Source organism: Erinaceus europaeus, chromosome 3 (assembly GCF_950295315.1).
Source record: "Erinaceus europaeus chromosome 3, mEriEur2.1, whole genome shotgun sequence".
NCBI lineage: Eukaryota > Metazoa > Chordata > Mammalia > Eulipotyphla > Erinaceidae > Erinaceus > Erinaceus europaeus.
The window spans coordinates 16,799,615-16,822,589 of record NC_080164.1 but is presented as its reverse complement, the minus strand read 5'-3'; the positions used below and the strand labels follow the sequence as shown (position 1 = coordinate 16,822,589).

The 22,975-nt window shown below is 47.9% G+C and overlaps 1 protein-coding gene across 1 annotated transcript in view; it reads left to right on the top strand.

Moving 5' to 3' along the window:
• Positions 1-22,975, top strand: part of CIB4 (calcium and integrin binding family member 4) — a 47,698-nt gene that overhangs the window by 17,118 nt on the left and 7,605 nt on the right. The window contains exon 4 of the mRNA XM_060186707.1: positions 19,220-19,361. Coding sequence (XP_060042690.1) covers positions 19,220-19,361 — 142 coding nt within the window. The remainder of the gene's footprint in view (positions 1-19,219; positions 19,362-22,975) is intronic.

The following is a 22,975-nucleotide window of genomic DNA, read 5'->3' as shown; positions in this document are numbered from 1 at the left end:
CAGCACTGGGCCCCATCTGCTTCAAGAGGGGAGCACAGACCATGGAGTGAGGACTTCGTGTGTCTGTCCTCTGGCAGCACATAGCACTTCTGTGTGATGCTCAGTGAGGGCCAGTGCCCAGGTGCTCAGGAAGCCCAGTTCTGTCACACCAATTCCTGCAGGAAGAAAAAATGTGTTGTCACCAGGTGAAACAACCATCAGAGGTTGGGGAAGCTTCTCAGCTCCACCTTTTCCTCTCCCAAAGTATTCTTCCTTCCTTTCTTTCTTTCTTTCTTTCTCTATTTATTCCTTCCTTTTATTTATTTTTTTAGGAACTTTAAGAAAATCTTTTTTAAAAATTTATTTATTTATTCCCTTTTTTTGCCCTTGTTGTTTTATTGTTGTAGTTATTATTGTTGATGTTGTCATCATTGTTGGATAGGACAGAGAGAAATGGAGAGAAGAGGGGAAGACAGAGAGGGGGAGAGAAAGATAGACACCTGAAGACCTGCTTCACAGCTTGTGAAGCAACTCCCCTGCTGGTGGGAAGCCGGGATCTTTACGCCAATCCACGCACTTTGTTCCATGTGTGCTTAACCCACTGCGTTACCGCCCAGCTCTCTTTTAAATTTCTTTATCGAGGAATTAATGGTTTATAGTCAACAGTAATACAATAGTTTGCACATGTATAGCATTTCTCAGTTTTCCATAAAACATTTGAAACTCCACTAGGTCCTCTCTCTCTCTCTCTCTCTTTTTAACTTCCTTAATTTTTGTGGTGCCAGGGCCTCAAGCTTGTGCCATCTCACTGCTCCCAGGACAACTTTTTCACTCTTTCTTATTTCAGAGAGGGAGAGAGACCTTCGCAGAATGGCTCCTGGGGCTGTGGTCCTGCCATGTGGGGCTGGGGCCTAAACCCGGCTGTGCACATGGCAAAGTGTCCCCATGCAGGCTGAGTCTCCCTTTCCTTTTCGTTTTTGCCACCAGGGTTATCTCTGGGCATGATTAATCCACCGCTTCAGCAGCTATTTCTCTCCTTTCGACTTTATTGATTATGATAGAGAGAAATTGAGAGGGTAGAAGGAGATAGAGAGGGAAGGAGAAAGAGAGACACCTGCAGGCCTGCTTCACTGCTCGTGAAGTATGCCCCCTGCAGATGGGGAGCAGGGCCTCTAACCTGGGTCCTTGCACATTGTCAACCTGAGTGCCCGAGACCCCAGGATGGGTTTTCTTCTAGGGCCCGGAGTATTAACTATTTTATTTTATTTCATTTTTAGATAGAGACTGGGAGACAGAGAGGCAGAGAGCATGAAAGAGACACAGCACCTGTGTTTCCTTCTGTGTGGTGGGGGCCAGACTTGAACCCAGGTCACAAACATGACAAAAAAGCAGTGCACTATCCAAGTGAGTTATTTTCCTGGCCCTTAAAAACAAAAATTTTATAGTGTTATTTTGTTAAGCACATGTGTAAGGGAGGTCTGCATAGCTGGGGTTTTTTGGGGGGAGGATCAGGGCTTCCAGATCCTCCTACCTCCATGACCACACAAGTCCTCAATCTTCCTACTAGAACAAAGCCCATAACTGTTCTAATTATCTCAAAGTGGGCCGGAAGGGGTGGGGATGGGAGTCCTCTGAGGCTGTCCTGCATGCTAACTGCTGGAGTTAAGTTCAATGTGACTGACCAATTTCAAGTCATCTCCCCATCCCAGCCTCTGCCCCCCAAGAACCTGTCAAGCTGTTCCACCCTATGGGGTCTGGGCTTCACTTTTGAGGGGTTCTTGGGAGGTGAGGTGAATGGGATAAGCCCCCTTGATGGAGCAGGAACTGGGGGTTTGCCAGGAGCAGCGGCAGCTTGTGACAGGCTGGTACTGGGCACCATGTGGGTACTAGCTCTGCCAGGAACTCCAGCCACATGTCTCGGTGAGACATGCAGTCAGGCTTCCTTCCCGTGGGCACACTGCTGGGATCATTTGCAAAGTCCTACTTTGTATCCTGATTCCCCCATGGTTCCTTGAGAACTGGCTACAGGGACTCAGGGACAGACTTGTCCAGCCCCCTGACCCCAGCCCTGCCTGTGGGCACAGATAAACAAACCCCAGCTCTGACACTGAAAGTCTTGGTCCCAGGGGCTCCTCAGAGCTGGCTGTAGGCTTTATTCTACGTTTCTTTTCTGATAACTTCATTTGTGCCCCCAGAGACCTCGTGCTTGTTTAAAAATAGAAGCATAAACAACGTGGTTCCTGCAGTGCCCCTCCCCGCCCAGCCTCCTAATGAGGTGTTGGCCTGGCCCAGCCGGCAGGGGCCTTGTTCCCAGGATCACAGCCTCCAACGGACAGGCAGGGCCAGCAGACAGAGACCCAAGTCGTCACCGTCTCGTCCTCCAAGACAGAGACAGGCACAGAGAAAGAGAGTGTGTGCTGTTTTTCCCTCCAGGGTGATTGCTGGGCTCGGTGCCTGCACCATGAGTCCACCGCTCCTGGAGGCCATTTTTCCCCCCTTTTGTTGCCCTTGTTGTTGTAGCCTCGTTGTGGTTATTATTATTGCCATTGTTGATGTTGTTCGTTGTTGGATAGGACAGAGAGAAATGGAGAGAGGAGGGGAAGACAGAGAAGGGGAGAGAAAGATAGACACCTGCAGACCTGCTTCACCGCCTGTGAAGTGACTCCCCTGCAGGTGGGGAGCCGGGGGCTCGAACTGGGATCCTTACACCGGTCCTTGCACTTTGTGCCACATGCACTTAACCCACTGCGCCACCGCCCGACCCCGTGTGCTATTTTTTTAATTAAAAATTTTAAATATATTTATTGGATAGAGACAGAGAGAAATCAAGAGGGAAAATGGAGACAGAGAAGGAGAGAGAATGAGAGGGGCACCTATGGCATTGCTTCAGCACGAGGGAAGCTTCTCCCATAGCTATAGGGGGGAACTGGGGGCTGGAACGCCGTCCTTTCACATTATAACATGTGCACTCTACCAGGTGTGCCACTACTTTTATATTTTAGATAGAGACAGGGAGGGAGGGAGAAAGAAAGAGAGAGAGAGAGAGAGAGAGAGAGACCACAGCACTGAAGCAACTTTCAATACAGTGGGGACCAGGCTGGAACTTGGGCCATGCATCTGCCAGCGCGGTGCACTATCTGTGCGAGCTATTTCATTCAGCAGCAGCAGGGTGTGGAGCCTTACAGAAGCAAGTGAACTGTTTCTAAAGCCTGTGAGAACTCTGGTAGTGGATGTGGTGTGAAACTATACACTGTCATCTTACAGTCTTGTAGCATACTATTAATAGCAAATTAAAAAAAAATCAAATCAAATCACTGGAGAGACTCAGCAGAAATACTTAGGACTTGTGAACATGGGGCCCTGAGTTTGAACCCCGCACTACATGTGCCAAAGTCTGCTCTGCTTCTCTCTCCATCATTAATAAAAATAGTTTTTAAGATCAGACCATCAGGGCTGGGTGGGGTAAGTAGCTCCGAGGTAAAGCCTGTGTCTTGCCCGTGTGAAGTCCTAGGCTCCAGGCCCAATACCATCCCCCACACCAACCCGGTCCTCCCCATCTCCAAGGACTGAAAGAACCATAGGTCTGTGAGGTGCTTCTGTTGGATTTGGTGACATTTAGAATCATTGTGCATCAAAGCAAGGGGGGCAGGTCTTAGAGCTGAGGCTGTGGTGTGACCCTGTTCTCCTTCCTTCCTTCCTTCCTTCCTTCCTTCCTTCCTTCCTTTCTTCCTTCCTCCCTCCCTTCCTTCCTTCCTTCCTTCCTTCCTTCCTTCCTCCCTCCCTCCCTTCCTTCCTCCCTCCCTTCCTTCCTTCCTTCCTTCCTTCCTTCCTTCCTTCCTTCCTTCTTTCACCACCAGGGTTATCTTGGTGACAGCACTATAAATCCACTGCTCCCAACTGATTTTTTTCCATTTTCCCCTCCTTTTCTTTTTTATATTTCATTTAACACAAAACAGAAAAATTGAGAGGGGAAGGAGGGAGAGAGAGAGATTGACACCTGCAGACCTGCTTCACCCCCTATTGTAAGCCCCCCCTCCCCAGGTTAGGGTTAGGGTTACTGAGGGCTTGAACCTGGGCTCTTGAACATGGTAACACTTTTTAAGTTTTTGTATATTTACCTATTTGATAGACACAGGCAGAAATTAAGAAGGATGGAGGTGGAGGGATGGAGAGGGAGAGACACATGCAGACCTGCTTCACTGCTCTGAGGCTTCTCCCCTGTAGGTGGGAAGCAGGGGCTTGAACCCTTGTCCTTGTGCATCGCCCCCTCCACCCCCATTGCTGTTTCTTTTTGTGTGTGTGTGTGTGTGTGCGCGTGTGTGTGTGTGTATTTTCTTTTTTTTTTTAATTAATTAATTTATTTATTCCCTTTTGTTGACTTTTTTTTTTTTATTTAAGAAAGGATTAATTAACAAAACCATAGGGTAGGAGGGGTACAACTCCACACAATTCCCACCGCCCAATCTCCATATCCCACCCCCTCCCCCGATAGCTTTCCCATTCTCTGTCCCTCTGGGAGCATGGACCCAGGGTCATTGAGGGTTGCAGAAGGTAGAAGGTCTGGCTTCTGTAATTGCTTCCTCGCTGAACATGGGCGTTGACTGGTCGGTCCATACTCCCAGTCTGCCTCTCTCTTTCCCTAGTAGGGTGGGTCTCTGGGGAAGCTGAGCTCCAGGACACATTGGTGGTGTCTTCAATCCAGGGAAGTCTGGCTGGCATCCTGATGACACCTGGAACCTGGTGACTGAAAAGAGAGTTAACATACAAAGCCAAACAAATTGTTGAGCAATCATGGACCCAAAGCTTGGAAAGGTGGAGAGGAAGTATTAGGGAGGTATTCACTGCAAACTCCAGTATAATTCTGCTTTCTTACTTTGGTGCCATACTCCAAACTCAAACCCATTGCTGTTTCTATAAATTGAAGCAGAGTCAGGGATGGAGCAGGTCAACCGCGGCGGCTTAGATGTCTCACGAAAGAGAAGCTGTTGTCTGACACAAAGATACACAGTTGCAGAGTTCACAAGGGATCGGGCACTGGGTCCTCACACAGCTGCAAATCAGCCCCCTCTGAGAAGTCCCTTGCAGGCAGGCCAGGGGCAGAGGCCACGCGGCTCCCTGGGAAGCTCACTCACAGGCTGCTGAGGCCTTTATGGTCCACAGGCCCCAACAGCTCTCACTCTGGCAGGGAACTGTGCTTGCACTTCCGGCAGGGGGCTGTAAACCACTGTGAGTTTCCAGCCTGCACCCCCAGCTGGTGCTCTTCATGATATCACGACGGCCTGGGAGCAAACAATTTCCTTGCCCCCCCCCCCCAGTGCTCTTGGGGGGCTTTGTGCCCCTCCCCACTGACAAACCATGCCTGGCTTGAAACATTTTCTCTCCAGCTCTCTGGGATTATACTGGTTTCGCTCATGTTTCTCAGTTTGCCCCCCTGGGGTGAGGGGACTTTCAAAGAGTTGACTTCAAGTTGTTAGAAATGGCAACATGCAGATGTGGATGCGGATGCAAACTGATGAATGAGGGTGGACAGTTGGCCCTTTGGGCTCCTTTTTTAGCAAGTCGAGCTATTGAAAAATGGAGATGGTGCAAACCTTGAACTCCGAGTGACAGTCTTGTCCATGCCTGCAGATACTCCCATTTCTGGGCGGTAACTTCTTCCTCAACAGTCCCCTCCCCCAAAAACTCACTCTGCTGTCCCCTGAGCTCTACAGTGCCTGCAAGTGACCCTTCTGTAAGGCTTCTCTGGGACACCAGGATCCGGCGAGAGACCGTCTGGTGCCAGGTGCAGGCCTCGTGGTCCTGCAGATAAATGTTCCACAGCGTCTAACATTCATACTGCTCCCCACTTGTTTCATTGGCGCTCAGCCTTCAGCTGTGACCCAACATACCCCCTGGCATCCCTGCCCGCCTGTGATCAGAGATAGCAGGAAAGACGGTCACAGGAAACACAAAGATGCTCTCTCCCTATAAGCAGTGCATAGGCTGCGGGGTAGGCAGCCTCCAGGCCTGGCTTCCATGGGTGCTGTCACCTGGGTCATCTCTCACCTCCCACACCAGTCCCAACCCTGACTGCCCTGACATGGAAACACCAGGCTTCTGTCCATGAAGGTCTCACAGGCCCGCCTGAGACTTGGGTGGCCTAAGTGCAGCATTCAGCCCCCCTGATATCCTCTTCACCCTCCTATGCCGGGTGGGACCTGGGTAGCTTGGGAGGTATGTGGGGGGCCCAGGGGGCAGCTGGAGGTGTGTGAAGAAGAAAAGGGACTGACTACTCTGTGTCTGTTGTTTTATCCGGGCTGGCTTCATGGACGGGTAACAGAGACGACCAGAGACACACGGCTGGGCTGAGAACACAGTTTAATCTTTATTCACGAACGGGAAAATCACCACACCATGTGCTTTTCTCCATCATCCTCTCTCCACCGCTGCTGCTGGGACTCTGCCCATCCTTAGCATAGGGGGCGGGGAGAAAGCAGGACACGAAACTAGCAAGGGGCAAACTAATTCTTCTCAGAGGTTGGGGGGAAGGGAACATACCAACAATTCCCCTTTCTGTTTTTAACTAAATGACGACAGTATCAGGGGTGTGGGGTGAACAGAAATCTGTATCATACAGGCATTTTCAAAAAAGAAACTGGCATAAACATGGAGAAACATGTAAGCAAGTAACAAGAACCAGTGTGCTGCCAAGGGAGGGCCTGAGGGGGCCATTTTTTGCCTCTGTGGGCAAAACTTTATCAGCTTAAAAAAAAAACATTTCCTGCCTCTGGGGGGCGTACTTGCCTCGACGGGCATTTTCTAGCATGGGGGCGGGGAACAGCCTAGAGTCCCAAAGGCAGCTGGCTGCAGTCAGTGTTTGAGAAATATAGCAGCACTTTTGCACTTCTGTGCAAAGTGTCTAAGGGTGTACCAGTGAGTCCAATAGGAGTGCCAGTCGAAAACAGATGTCCACGGAAGAATGCCAGGGGGTGGAGCGTTGTACGAGGAAGGTCTGCTGCTGGAATTCTGCTTTTCTGTAGAGAACTTGACAGCTGCAATTTACTTACTATGAAAGAAACTTGTAGCAGGTTAGAAGTTTATCACAATTGATAACTATTACAATTAGAAGTCTTTTTTAGAATGATTTTAAGGTTGGTTAAAGTTTAAACAATAGAATGTGAAAAGGTAAACATGAGAATCAAGGAAAGAAAACCTCAGGCATGAGTATCATTAGCATAGCCATTGTGTAATCTACCATTTCTAATAGGGAAGGTAATTGAGAATTTTACATATCAACAAGTCTATTTAACCTTTTGTTACACCCATTTAAGATGGAGACACACCCTAGGTGTGCGCAGGTTTTGTTTAGACCAACTTAAAATATATTGATTGTTAACTAATTTTTACCTCAGACTTTAAATGCAAGTTAATTTTATCTTCATGAGAATTACGTTGAAAACCTTTTTCATTTAACTTTGCCTGGTAAGAATTTAGCCTTAAAGTTACATTTTTAACCTTAAAGTTCATGTTACCAAACTTTAAACACACACGTAAACATGGTCTTTAATACACAAGGAGAGAAACCTTTGTTGCGAAGACATGTCATTTCAAACACAAATCTGTACTGTCTTAGTTGTTGGGGGGGGTCACCATCCGGAGGTGGCTTCCTGCGCAGCTCCACTTCTAGGAATTGTAGGTTGCGATCTCTGGATGAATCTCTGCGTGTTCTAGCTTGTTTGCCTTCAGACCCAAGCTGGAGATCTCAGCCAGGGGGCCCAATTTCGGCAGGGAGCCCGTGGTCTCCGGGTGGTCCAGGATCTGTCCAGACTTCATAGCACGAGGGCGGGTGGGCCAGCCGTGCAGAAGGCGCGGGCCGAGGTGCCCCGGGGTGGCGGCCATGATAGGCCGCCACGGCCCTGCCCCATGGCCCTGCCATGTCTGCTGCCCTGCTCCCAGCGGCCGAGCAGCGTGGAGGGAGCCCACGCCCAATGCCCCGCGCCACGCAGCAGAAAGCCGGCTCATGCAGGCTGGCGTTGGGCTCCTGCGAGCTGGCGTTGGGCAGAAACCACAGAGTGGTCCAGAGATAAATGTTCCAGAAACAGCAAAACAGTCTCGTGAAGAAAGGGCAGAGGCCTTTGGAGATCTCTTCACAAGCAGAAGACAAGGCCATAGTGCATAGGTAGCCAAATTGTCTTCACTTATCTGAGAGATGCGCAGGTCAGGTCCATGTGGGCACCATTTGTAGTTCTTGGCGCTGCCACGTGAGGAGAAGGATGCAGGAGAGTTCTGTGTGGTGGTTAGTTTAAGGGTCTCTCTCTGCCGCCAGAGGAGAAAGACAGGAGAGCACATGTTTGCCTGCTCGTGAATAAAGCTTCTCTGCCCAGCCGTGTGTCTCTGTTCATCTCTGTCTGCCGTCGCGAAGCTAGCCCAGCCAGCTGGAGCCCCCGAATTTTAACAACATGTGTCCTTTGGGCTGTAGCATCCCCCCATCCCATCCCCAAGTCCCATGGCTCCTGCTTGGTTTGTCCTGTGGCTGGCTTCTCTTCACGGCTACCCTCTGTGGCTATCTTTCCTGCCCCAGCTCTTGTCACTTACTACGTCACTTGATCTTGACTAGACACCTCTCCTACCCTATTCCAGAAGAGCCTTCCATGGGACCAGTTGGTGGCACACCCGGTAGAGCATGGGGTTCAAGCCCCCAGCCCCCACTTGCAGGGCAAGAGCTTCTTGAGCAGTGACTCAGAAAAGCCTTTCTGGTAACCACTGGTATTGAGCCCCAAGGAGAGCGGGGGTGGTGTCTCCATCATTTGAGGAAGCCCCAGGTTCAGTACCTGCCCACAGTCATTACCTGGTAGCATTTGCTTCAAAGGCTCCAAGTTCAGGTCAGTACTTTGCATATCTCACGCCTGGCTGTTCTGACAGGCTGCCAGTGGACAAGCACACGGATTAGAGTAGCGCTTCAATCTGTATGTTGTGTGCATACAGAGATATGAATCTGAGACACTTTCTTCAGGAAAAAAAAAAAAAGGCATCCCTGTGGTTAAAAGGTAACCACAGACAGAGCACTGAATCAGGAGTCCTCCCTCTCTGGGATTTGGCTCCCTCTCCTTGTGAAAAGGAGTGGTCATTCCTACCCTGCTGGTTTCTGCACAGAAAACCACACCTCACCCAACACCTTGCACACAGTAGGTGCTTACATTGGTTTATGAACTGACTGACAAGACTCTGACTCAACACTTCCACCTTCTGGTAGAGCTACTCTGTTGCAAAAGGAGTACTCCTGGTTCCCACCCAGAATTTCGACTTCTTCCTGGTCCTTGGGGCTTGAAGGAACAGAAGCCTTCCTCACTCATTGTCCTCAGTTCAGTCCAGAATCCTCATGGCCTCTGGAGACAAGCTTGTCCATGTTCTTAGGACAACTACTTCCCCAGGGCACATAGATCAAACGGGCTCCATCCCATAAACCTGGAATTCTGATCTCTCTTTGCTGCCAGTGACCAACTGGCACTGAGTTATGGTCCTTAAAAAAAAACAAAAAATAGGGAGTTGGGCGGTAGCGCAGTGGGTTAAGTGTACGTGGGGCAAAGCACAAAGACCGGCTTAAGGATCCCAGTTCGAGCCCCTGGCTCACCACCTGCAGGGGCGTCACTTCACAAGTGGTGAAACAGGCCTGCAAGTGTCTGTCTTTCTCTCCCCCTCTCTGTCTTCCCCTCCTCTCTCCATTTCTCTCTGTCTTATCCAACAACAATGACATCAGTAACAACAACAATAAAACAACAAGAGCAACAAAAGGGAATAAATAAATAATTAAAAAAATAAAATAAAAAAGAAAGAAAGAAAGACATTGACTACTTTCTTTTCCAGTGGGATCACTTGATGCCAGTAGGTCCCCTGTGCACGCTATATGACTTTTACTTGACACCTCATGTTTTGATAGGCTGTATTTCCATTTATTTCAAGTTATTTCCTAGTTGTTGTTGTTTGGTTGTTTTTTCCTTTCATTTTCATTCATGTTTTTTCCTTTCATTGTTTTTTCTTTTGTTTGTTTTTTCCTTTCATTTCTTCTGGTAGTAATTTTGAGTTTAATTTTGTTGTGGTCAGAGAACACATTTCATATGATTATAATCCTCTTAAGTTTATTGAGACCTGCTATCACTACCCAGAACACGGTCTTACCATGGCAGAAATTCCAAGGGCACATGGAAACCCTGTGTGTACTACAAGGAGAGTTCTGTGACACTTCATGGTAGTTAATTGCCTTCTCATGTCTTTTATTTTCTTCATGATTTGGAGTTTTACTTTTCCTATCAATGTAGCTTTATCTCTTTGAGAGAATTTAAAATGAGGGGGGGGAAGGTCTTTTATACTTACTCACATACTTCCCATTTCTGGCATTCTTCATTCCTTTGTGTAAATTTAAGTTTGCTTCTGGCCTTTTCCTCTTCCTGAAGGATATATACACAGATGAATTCTTCCAGCTTTTATTAGTCTGGAAAGTAAAACTGTTTGCCATTAGGTTTCAGATATATTTTGTTGGATATAGAATAAGAGGATGAGAGCCTCCCACTCCCACCCTACTGCCTTCACTCAGAGAGTTAAAGATACTACTCGATTGTCTTTTGGTTTGCTTGGTTTCTGTCATCATTTTATCTTTTGTGCATCTATATGTATGGGACCCACACCCAAATAAAGTATTTCCCTATATGACTGGTTTTGAAACAATATGAAAATCTTCATTTTAGTATGAATTTATTTACAAACATTATCCTTTCATGATTTTCTTAATAATGTTTTCTGTACATTATGGAAGCTTGGCTGGTGAGATAGCTCACTTGGGAGCGCGCCTACCTCACCAGCACATGACCCAGGTTTGAGCCCTCAGTACACCACAAGGGAGTGCTTGGCACTGGGGGAAGCTTTGGTGCTCTGGTCTTTGTGTCGGCCTCTGTCTGGAAAAGTTGGCCTGGAGCGATGAAGCCCTGGCAATGACAGAAGAAGTAGAAGAAAAAGAGGAGGAGGAGGAGAGGGGTGGAGAAAAAGGAGGAGGGAGGAGGAAGAGAAGAAGAGAAGGTAGAGGAGGAGAAGAAGGAGAAGAAGAAAGTGGAGGAGGAGGAAGAGAAGAAGGGGGAGCATCTCTGCTCCAAGGTCATGAAGGTATTCTGCAATGCTGTTTTTCTGGAAAGCTTCTTAGTTCTCTACATTAAACTTATACCCAGTCTGGATTTTTTTTTTTTATTATCTTTATTTATTGGATAGAGACAGCCAGAAATCGAGAGGAAAGGAGGAGCTAGAAAGTGAGAGAGACACCTGCAGACCTACTTCCTCACTCACAAAGCCCTCTCCCTGTAGGTGGGGACCGGAGGCTTGAACCCAGGTCTTGCACGCTGTAACCTGTGTGCCCAACCAGGTATGCTACCACCCAGCCCCTGAAATTGATGTTCTGGTCATCCACTCCTTATGGAAAGAGCCTTCCTTCCCCTTTCTGTATCATGATGTTATCTTTGTCCTAAGCCAGATAGTCAGACACATGTATGTCTGTTTCTGGAATTTCTCTTATGGTCATAGGTCTGTCTTTCCTGGCACTGCTACTGTATAACATTTGCTTCCTAAAAACTTAACATAGATCTTGCTCTCTAGGGATGAGAACTCCAGCCTTGTTGCTCTTCTTTGGGACTGCTTAACAAGACTTTCATCCTCACTCAAAATGCAGACCCGACTTGCCAACTTCCACACTGACTGCGGGAGACTTTAACCAGAATTGCATTAACTCCATGAGTGATTTGGGAAGAATCAACATCTTGGAAATATTGAGTCTCCCAATCTGTACACATAGTGTACTTGAAAGATTTTAAAGTCACTAAAATGTAAAAGTGTTTGCTGTTCCTCTTCAGGTCTTGGGGTTTGCTCACACAATTTTGACTAACCTTGAGGAGTGAAAGTCAGCAATGAGAACCCCACCCCCAGACCTGGAGCTTCCATGCAACACCTAGGGACCCTCCAACAAGTACCTCTAGTCACACCTTGTCTTAACAGGTATTTCGCATCTGCTCAAAATGCTTAAACATGTAGAAATCAATCACACCATTTTAATAAGGGTTGGTAGCAGGCAAAAATGAGCAAAAATAAAACAGTTTGGAAAATAAACACTAAAGATGGAACCAGGGAGACTGCTCATTATTAGAGAACTAGATTTGCATGCCTGAAGCCCCAGGTTCAATCCTCAGCACTGCTATATGCCAGAGCTGGGTGGTGCTCTGCTCTCTCTCTCTCTCTCTCTCTCTCTCTCTCCTCTCCTCTCCTCTCCTCTCCCTCTCTCATTCTCTCATAAAATAAAATGTTTTTAAATAATAAAAATTTTAAAGCACTAAAATTTAGAGAGTCTAATCAGCAATAAGAAATTTTAAACAGAATGACACAATTTGAACTTTAAAAAAAAGCTAAATCTGAAACGCCAGTGCATCAGTGATGTTACTGAGTCACTAGAGTATTTTTATGTGATTTTTTTCCCCCCAGCAACTGTAAAAAGCTCTATTTGACTATGCACTCGCTGGAGAGATGGCGAGGAGTTATTTTTAAGCTAAGTCCAAATATTTTCCCTCTGACTTTCATCTTCAAATCAAATTTCTTATTCAATAACCTCAGGTTAATCTTTTAAAAAAAAAACACTTCAGTTTTTCTGGCAGGGACGGCAGTCTTTTTATTGTCAACAAACTGTAGCCTCTGAAAGAAAGAAAAGCAATAAAGAAACAAAGAAAGAAAGAGAAAAGGAGAGAGTCCTGAGCATTTGTGTTTATTTCCGTCTTTCTTCACTTTGCCGGGCATGCTGATGACCTCAGCACTGAGTTACCTGTGTGAATTTCTGCACTGACATGTTTATATTCCAGTGTTCAGAATGCTTTCACACCAGGGTACGTGTTATACTCTGAGGGGAACCATTGCTTTTTCAATTGTCATCTTCTTTCTCCTCCGGAGCGCAAAGGCTGCTAAATGAGTGTGAAATGCAATGCAGGCCAGCACTCTCTGGACAGAGCCCTGTGTCTATGGCACAGAATTCAGGCCGCTGAAGGAAGAGCAGCAAAGACCGGGAAGATGGCACCCTGTGGTCACTGCTGAGCCTTGAGCCCTGGCCTGCTTCTTCCCAGTTGTATGCCTACTGGCCTCAGGGCAGAGCCAGACACAGGACACAGAGGCTCAGCTCAGGGTGGAGAACAGGAGCTCTCCCTTTGCATGGCGCTGTGTAGTGCTAGAACATCTGTCGGGGAAGTCTGTGTCCTGGATAGTGGCTCTGGAAATGACAAGACGGGAATACTCGGCCATCCTTGGAGGAGATAGGCCTACTGGAACACTTTGATGGAAACTCACTTCTCTTCCTCCTCCCCCTCCTCCTCCTTCTCTTTCTTCATCTCCTCATCCTCCTGCTCCTTCACAGAGCCCTGCTCAGCTCTGGCTTATGATGATGTGGAGAAATGAACCTAGGATTTTGGAGCCTCAGGTATGAAAGCTTGTTTGCATAACAACTGTGCCACCTCCTCCGTCCCCTCATCATCTTTCTCTCTGAGGCTTCTCTACTTTTTATTTTATAAAGAGTCATTCTGGTACATGCTGTGCTGGGGATCAAGCCAGGAGCCTCAAGCATTCAAGTCCTATGCTCTACCATTGAGCTATTTCTCCAGCTGTTTGTTGTCTTGCTATAAAGACAGTTAGGAGCAGACTCAGGAAATACTGTCCTAAACTGGCTTTTTTGGCACCTTGGGTCCTGTCACTTCCTTGCCCCCAGGGCTCTATTCCTAAATTCCAGATGTGAGGGGTTGGTCCAGAACAGAGATCTCTAGATGTCTTTGGGTCTCAAAACCCTAGTCCGGGGACCGGGTGGTGGCGCACCTGGTTGAGCGCATGTATTACAATGCACAAGGACCTGGGTTCAAGCCCCTGGTCCCCACCTGCAGGGGGAAAGCTTTACAAGTGGTGAAGCAGGGCTGCTGGTGTCTCTCTGTCTCCCTCTCTATCACCCCCCTCCCTCTTGATTTCTGGCTATCTCTATCCAATAAATAAAGATAATAATAAATTAAAAAATTATAAAAACCTAGTCTTAACCATTCACGGATCATGCCTCCGGAATGTGCAGGTTCTCATGTATAACCCATGTAGCTTTACTGCAACATCACTACATTATGCTATAAACACACAAGGTAACAACTGAAGAGACTGAGAGATAGCTCACGTGGCAGAGATAGCTCCCATTTCACCATGCCCGAGGACCTGGGTTCAAGCCCCTGGAATCACATGGGAGCATCATACACAGCTCCAAGGGACACATCCATGAATAGCAGAGTGGTGCTATGTTGTCTCTCTGTCTCTCCCTCTCTGACTCTTCCTAACTAAAATTGAGGGGAGGGGAGCAGTGGAATTGTACAGGCTTGAGGCCCCAGAGGCAAGGCAGATAAATAATAAAAGCATAAACGTTCTGGTTGGCATGCATACTGTCCTTAAATGTCCCTTTATGTCCCTTTATGTCTCCTCACAGTTTCACTGCTGCTTATAATCATGTAAGGGACAACACCGTGTCAGATACCCTTCACTCTCCTTTGAAATCTCACTTTAGTGTTTGGAGATGAAGTCATCCATAGGTCGGCTTCCAGTGAGTTTATTTTTAACGTTGTCCTAGCTGATCCAAGAGGAGAAAGCTCTCATCGCTGTGTGTATTAAATCATGGTGTTCATTTTCAAGCCCAGCTACCAATTAAAGGCTTTTTATTGCAATGAGCCAGTAGCTCTTCCCTGCTGTCAATCAGTGACTCTTAGGAGCTCATCGGAAAAGATTGCCTTTTTCCATTTTTAACAAATGGATGCAAAATCCACCAACACCCTTTCTCTGGACCATTTTTTCCAACCGATAAGAAAAATATGTTGGCGATATTTTCAGACACAAGCATTTTGCAGGTGATACCACATGTTTGTTTTCAATAGCAAAAAAAAAAAAAGTATATATATATATATATATATATATATATATATATATATCCAAAATGTCCAAATCTGCAAAGCATGGCTTTCTTTGCTTTTAGAAGAAACTTTCTCATTGTCAAAGGATGCTTTCACTTCAGCTAGAAGAGGCAGTGATGAGTCCGGCTTGTGCAGAGTACCTGCCGGCCAGGGGTACCAGCAGCCACGTCATCAGGACAAGCTCTGTCCACTGGGAGCACCTGTCTGTGTACAGAGCAGGATGACCCCTCTTGAGGTCTGATAGCTATTTTAGGGCCTCTGGCAAGAGGTGGCCAGCTATTTGGAATGTGGACAGTTTTCATCTTCACTTGCCTCCTGATTACACACCACAGGTGTATCTGGCTGCATTTACTCTAATTTTTTTTTTGAAGATACAGGTCCTAAAATAAATAAATAAATAAAATAAAATTTGAAAGATACAGGTCCTGTGATCTGAGTCCACCACAGTGGCGTATCTCAGGCCATCTCCCACAACCCGGGTTTCTGTGCAGGAAGTGACGTATCCAGGTCTTCCTTCAGGGAAGATCCCCTTGTGCTGTTCTGATCTCTCATTGTGGGCACCATCTAAGGAAACCCTGAGAGGAGCACATCCTCTTGTCAGCTCTGGAGTCAGTCTCACACAGTGAGAGATGTGCTTCAGGGCCGAGTTTTCTGCATCTCTGGTACATCTCCCCACAGGCTCTGTGCTCCCTGGGCTATGTCCCAGGGACTGCTCTTGCCACCAGCGCCTGCCATGGCCCCTTCTTCTCTGTAAGACCCAATGTCTATAGTGATGACAGAGACCTGGATGGGATCTCCTGGTAACCATCCCCTCACACCCCCACAGCCTTACTGCCAGCTAAGTCCCAGAGTGATGGCTCTCCTGGGGCAGGAACAGTGTCCTTCCTGAGCTGGCCTGTGCTGAGATGTGGGGCTTTCAGCCTAGTCTGGCAGGTCTGGTAAAGGACAGAGAGACTCAAAGCCAGGACTTCATGTCTGGCTGGATTCTGCACATTGCCAGCCCAGAGAGACGCACTGGGAATGACATTTTCTTACTGTTGGCTCCTTGCTCATATCACAAGCATCATCAGCCCTTGTGGCTTCTTTGCAGGGATCTCTGGACAGCAGTCCTCTTGGGAGAAGTCACTGGACTAGAATTTGGCATCATTATCTACAAAGCCATGGGGGGCAGTACTTGGGCCAGGCCCCTTATCAACAGTCGAAGGAGGTTGTCAAAGCAACCATCGTCTGTTTATTTGTGTTGGAGAGATGTCAAGATGAAAGGATGGAGGAGCAGAGTGGGTCTTGCTTGGAGGGTCCATCTTGGGACACCTGTAGACATACAGGGACATCCCTGTACCCTCACAGATGCAATCATTTCTCAGACTGCAGACACACAGACCCTCAACCACGAGGCTTGAATAGCAGACACACATCCTCTTGTGTCTTGGAGGCTGGAAGACAGAGCCATCTGCAGGCCTGCTTCCTCCCAAGGCCTGTGGGGGGACTGTTCTGGACTTCTCTCCCAGCTTCTGTTGGTTTTCTGGCTCTCCTTGGCATTCCTTGACTTTTAGCAAAATCAGCCCATCTCTGCCTTCCACTTCACATGCTGCTCTTCTGATCTGGGTCTGAATTTCCCTCCTCACAAGGTCACCATTCACATGGAGGGAGGCACCACCCTATTCCCATCTGACATCTGCAAAAGACCTGCTTTTCACCTGAGGTCATGTTCTGAGGCCCTGGTGGTGGCTAAGCATCCAGCATATGTACCTGAGGGAAGGCAGAATTCAACCCACAGCATCATGTCATAATAAAGACACCTCCAGCCTGCTAGAGCTGGACCTCAGGGCATAGAAGCTTACAATTCCTATTTTTACTAAGGGCTTCAGAGGCCTCGGGTGCTCAGTGCAATCTGAGAAACACGAGACCTCCCAGGGTGACCCAGAATGTCCTCTCTCCCATAGCCTACACCTAGTGACACCAAGTGAAAGAAAACCACCCATTCTGACTAGGGAGCTGAACTCCAAAGAAACAGAAGAGAAGAATCCATGTGCCAGAAATAGAGAAACCAGAGCCCAAACCAGAAAGCAGGGGCTGGGGCAACTGGAAGGGGGTGGGGAGGGGCTTCACATGCTACTATTTAGTGAGTGATCTGACTCCATCACTGTGCACCTTTATTTTGTTCCTTCTCTGTGTGAACTTTTTTTATTGCCACTAGGGTTATCTCTGGAACTCAGTGCCTACACCATGAATCCAACAATCCTGGAGACCATTTTTCCCCCTTTCCTTTCTTCTCCTCTCTCCTCTCCTCTCCTCTCCTCTCCTTTCCCTCCCCTCCCCTCCCCTCTTCTCCCCCTCCCCTCCCTTCCCTTCCCCTCCCCTCTTCTCCTCTCCTCTCCCCCTCCCCTCCCCTCCCTTCCCTTCCCCTCCCTTCTTCTTCTCTCCTTTCCCTCTCCTCCCCTCCCCTCCCCTCCCCTCTTCTCCCCCTCCCCTCCCCTCCCTTCCCTTCCCCTCCCCTCTTCTCCTCTCCTCTCCCCTCCCCTCTCCTTCCCTCCCCTCTCCTTCCCTCCCCTCCCCTCCCCTCCTCTCCTCTCCTCCCCTCCCCTCCCCTTTGCCTTTTCCTTTCTCTTCTCTCTTTCTTTCTTTTATAGGACAGTTAGAAATAGACAGAGGAAAGGGAGATAGAGGGAGAGAGACAGAGAGTCACCTGCAGAGTCACCTGCTTCACATCTCATAAAGCATCCCCTGTGCAGGTGAGGAGTAGGGCTTAAACCCAGGTCCTCGAATATGGTGACGTGTCGTTAATCTGGGTGCACCACAACTCGGCTCTGAATTTTTTATATTTTTTAATCATTTAACTGAGGAATATGTTGATTAACAGGATACCTGTGGGGGGGGGGAGATTTTCATCTATTTACTTTCACTCAGAGAAGTTGAGGGAGGAGAGAAAGGACCAGAACACTGCTCAACCCTGGCATATGGTAGTGTTGGGGATTGAACCTGGGCCTTTGGGGCCTCAGGCATGAGAGTCTGGTGCTCTAGCCTTGCCTTGCTCCCCTGGCCACCACTGGACTTTAACAGGATCCTGCATAACCCTCACAACAAACTTGGTAGGCAGAGAGTATTCCTCCACCTTCTCTCATCAATAGACAAGAAGTTGTAGGCTCTGGCGACCATGCTGTTTGTCTAAAGAAGGCTCCCCCACAACAAGTGGTGAATTCAGCACTTAAATTAGTCTCAGCTCTGCCTGGCTCCTACATCAGGGTGCTGACAAGCAACAAAGTCTGGGGGTGAACTCTGTACAACATTCACCCCGTTCATTATACCACTTGTGGGTCCTTCTAAGTTTTCTACATAAACTGGAATGATGGATCTGTCTGTCTGTCTGTCTGTCTGTCTTTTCACCACCAGCGTTATTGCTGGGAGTGCCTACACAGTAGCTCCACCACTCCTGGAAGCCTCCCCACCCTCCTTTTCTTTTCTGATGGAAAGATAGAAATAGGAAGGGAAAGAGAATGGGGAAGAGAGGGAAAGATGGGGGCTACAGGTGGGGGCTGGGAGCTTGAACCCCAGTCCTTATGCAGAGCAGAGCAACATGTGAGCTCTACTGGGTATGTTTCTTCCCAGTCCCTATATAAACTGGAGAAATATGAGTAACCACGAGAAGACTAACACAACCAAATCCCGAGTCTTTGGGAGCCATGTGTGGGCAAAGAGAGAGATGTAAGCATGGTCCCTCTTTCGGGCTCCTTTCACCACACCTAAGGGTCCCCAAGACCAAGGTCCTCCACCACACCCAGGGGCCTGACTCCCCAACCCACCATCTCCTCCATTATTTAGACTGTCGCCGGCGGGGCAACGTCAATGGCGATGATGGCCGCTGCGAGGCTGCAACAACTGGGGCAACAAGGGGGGGGAAAGATGGCCTCCAGGAGCGGTGGATTCATGGTGCAGGCACCGAGCCCAGCAATGGCCCTGGGGAAAAAAAATTATTATTTATTCACTATGTAAAGACAGACAAAAGTTGAGAGGGAAGAAGGAGAAAGAGCAACACCCACAGCACTGCTTCACCACTCATGAAGCTTCCCCCCTGCAGGTGGGGGACCAGGGACTTGAACCCAGGTCCGTTTGCGTGGTAACTTGTGCTCAACTAGGTGCACCACTGCCTGGCCCTTGCTCTCTTTTCTGCTTAAGTCCAGGAGGCTGGGATTTAGCAAGTAGATGGAGGCCCAGGGAGCCCCACAGCAGACACTGGGCGAGCGAGCTCCTCTTCCACACAGGTCAACCCCTTCAGAGACCGGATCTGCAGAGTGTTCTCACACAACAACGTGCTGTCCTTTGAGGATGTGTTGGGCATGGCATCTGTGTTCAGCGAGCAGGCTTGCCCCAGCCTGAAGATTGAGTATGCCTTTCGCATCTATGGTGAGTGCTGGGGGCCCTCGGGGTGGGAATAAGCACACAGTAAGCCCTACACCAGAACTCACCGCTGAGTCATCACTGGGATGATGGACACTGGTATTTATGGGAATGTGCCATGTTCCCAAAACACTATCAACGTATTTTTTAAAGGATTGCGAACCACTGGTCCAGCAGATTGATACATACATACCACCCCATGTCAGGAGAGGTGAATGGAGTCTTAAAGTTGCTTTTTTTTTAATTAACTATTTTATCTTGGATAGAGACTGAGAAATTGAGAAAGATATATATATATATATATATATATATATATATATGTGTGTGTGTGTGTGTGTGTGTGTGTGTGTGTATATATATATATATATAGAGAGAGAGAGAGAGACCTGTAACACTGTTATATCACTTGTGAAGCTTCTCCCCTGCAAATGGGGGCTGGGGATTTGAACCTGGGTCCTTATGCATGGTAATGCTTGCACTTTACCTTGTATACTACTACCCAGGCCCAGAGTTGCTATTTCATAGTGTGAGTAGGAGAGAGAGTGGATGACATGATGGCATTTCACAGAGGAGATTTGAACACTGGCACTCACTCAGCCAGCAAATGAAAGGGAAAATCTTGGGCAAACTGTTTCCATTTGCCTGGACTCAGAATACCTGACAATCAGGGCCCAGTTTTGGCTAGCTTCCTTGCCCCCTTCTGTCCACTAGTCTTCTTCCTTCTTTCCCCAAGGAGTCGTAAAACTTCGGTGATGACAAGAACAAACAATCAAAATGGCCACAAGAATCTCTATACCCTTGGGAGAGCACTGGCGTCTAGCTGGCCACTGGCTGGTGGCTGCCTCAGTCCCTAGATGGACCCTGTGTCCTGGCCGCCCCCAGCATGGCCACCTGCTTCTTCAGAGAGGCAGCCAGGAAAGGGACTCCTTGGCTCAACTTGACCACTGACAAGATGGAGCCATTTATTATATCATGTGATCACAGATGTGACATCCCCCCCCCCCGACACACACACACACACACACACACACACACACACACACACACTGCCAAATTCTATTGGTTTGAAATGTGTCACATCCCCTTCTCTCCCCACACATACACTGAAGTGGCATGTGCCCGTGAGCATGGGGAGCAAAAGCAAGGGTAAATAAATAGGACTAGGTGAAACTAAGAAGCTTCCATACACAAAACAAACTACACAAAGATGACCAGGCAACCCAGTAAACAGAAGATATTTACACATCACACATCCGACAAGCGGCTGATATCAAGTATCTACACAGAACTGATACTGATCTACAAAAGAAGCAGAAATAACCCAATAGAAAAATGAGCCAAAGAACTAGGCAATTTTCCAAAGAAGAGACAACATGGCCCACAGACACATGAAGAAATGCTCCAGTAAACTTGTCATCAGAGAAGTGCAAATTAAAACTACACTGAGATACCATCTCACACCTGAGAGAATGGCTGACATCAACAAAACAGGAAATGACAGGCTTTGGCAAGGTGGAGAAAAAGGAACTCTGCTTCACTGCTCGTGGGAATGCAAACTGCTACAGCCCCTTTGGAAGATTATACGGAGAGTCCTTCAACAAATAAAAATGGTATTACCTTATTGTTCGGCAAGACCACTTAGGCATTCATCCAAAGGACACTGAAACACTACTTTTAAGGGACATACGCACCACTATGTTCATAGCTGCATTACTCACAATAGCCAAAGAGTGAAATCAGCCTGAATGACTGGCTAAAGAAGTCATGGCATAGATACTCCATGGACTACTACTCTGCAATAAAAAATATGATGTTGTGTCCTTTGGAACAAAATGGACAAAACTGGATGAGATTAAGCTTAATGAAATAAGAGATAAAAGATAACTACCATATGGTTTCACTCATATGTGGTATCTGGATAACTGATATGCATGAACTTGCAAAAAAAAAAAATGAAAGCAAAGAAACCATTCCCAAGACTTGTGAGAAGTCTGGTGGTGATCTTTGGGAGGTGGGAGGGTGGGATACAGAACTGGTGGTGGATGTGGTATGGAACTACACACTGTAATCTTACAGTCTTGGAAACCACTATTAATCACAAATTTAAAAACAATAAATTAAAATAATAATACGGTTAAGTTGGGTGTGGATTATAGGATGTGGCTACCAAGAGTTGCAGGGCATGGGGTGGTGGCAGGAGAGCACTAAAACACATCCTCCACCAACTGACCAGGAAGAGGCAGCAGCTTGTATAGCTGTCCCATCTCTCATCTCTGCTTTTCTCTGTGTCCCCTCGCTGTCAGCAGATCTGACTTGTTTGCTTCCTAGCAGCCGAAGATGACCACCTGGGTCTCCAACATGGTCCGCAGGCTTCCTTCTGAGGGACCAGCCGCAAGCATCTCTTGTCCCTTTTTCTCAAAGGCTGATGGGTTCAACTCAACCAATGAACCAGCGCCCCCAGAGTCAGGTGACCAGCCTCATCTAATCAACTGTTGCAGCCAGGAAGAAGCAGAGTGGCATAGAAGCCTACCATGGTTGCTTTGTGGGTGGGGGTGTGGAGGGCTAGTTCGTCAGAGTTGATGAAGTGTGGACTAGGCAGGTGTCCCAAAGGAGTTCTGTCTCAGCTGTCTTTCATGGTTTCCTGAGCTAAGTAAATACACTGAACCCCTCCAGGGAGCTGAAATGGCTTCAAGGCACAGGCGCTCAATTGTGTTCAACTTAGCCATGGGAGACACTCTCTCCCAAGAGGCCAGACTGTGGATCTCACGTCAGATCAAAACCCAGACTATCTCCCTCGCTTTCCTCGCCGCCCCCCAGCCCTCATGCATTTCTTCCTGCTCCAGTAAGTTCCTTCCACCTTGAGCTCAAAACAAAAGCACCAAAACAAAAATCAGGAAGCCTTCATGCAAATCAGCTGTGCAAACAGCCGCCCAGGGACTCGTCAACTCCTCCAAGGCTTCGTCAGATCTACCCAGGCACATCTGAATTCTCCCTGGGCTCAGACATCTTCTCACCTTACAGAGCTGTCAGCAGAACCAGCGACAGGACACACAGATCTCTGAGCCTGCTGCAGTCACGTGACAGGAGGACAGGGAGTGGTGAAAGAAAGGGGGTGGTGGAAATGGTTGTGATGATCATCTTGAGCCAAAGTCCAAAGGCTTTGCTCTTCCCTTTGAAGCTCCAAGTGTGGCCCAGGTTCCAACATTCTATTCCAGCACTCAGCATTGCCAGGAAGCTCAGCAGGGATGCAGAGCCTCAGACCCCATGCCACAGCTGCCTCCAGAGTGGGGAATCAGCATTTGAACAAAGCCCCAGGTAGCTTCCCAGCACCTCAAGATTTAAGGAGCGAGATGCTGAATCTTGGGTCTCCAGTGACTGCTCGCTGGCACTGCTGAGTTTTATGAAGAGCAGATGCTTGTGTCTCAGCTCAGATATTTAATGTCGTGTGTTGGTTCTGCCCTGATTGGTGGGCTTTGTCAAAGCTCCCTGGGTGACTCTGAAATGCAGCAGAGTTTGCAAGTCGCTCTTCTAACCTATTACATCGGCGAGGATTACACTCCACTAGGTACAAAATGTCCGTGTTTGAGAAGAAGAAGGAGAAGGAGAAGGAGAAGAAGAAG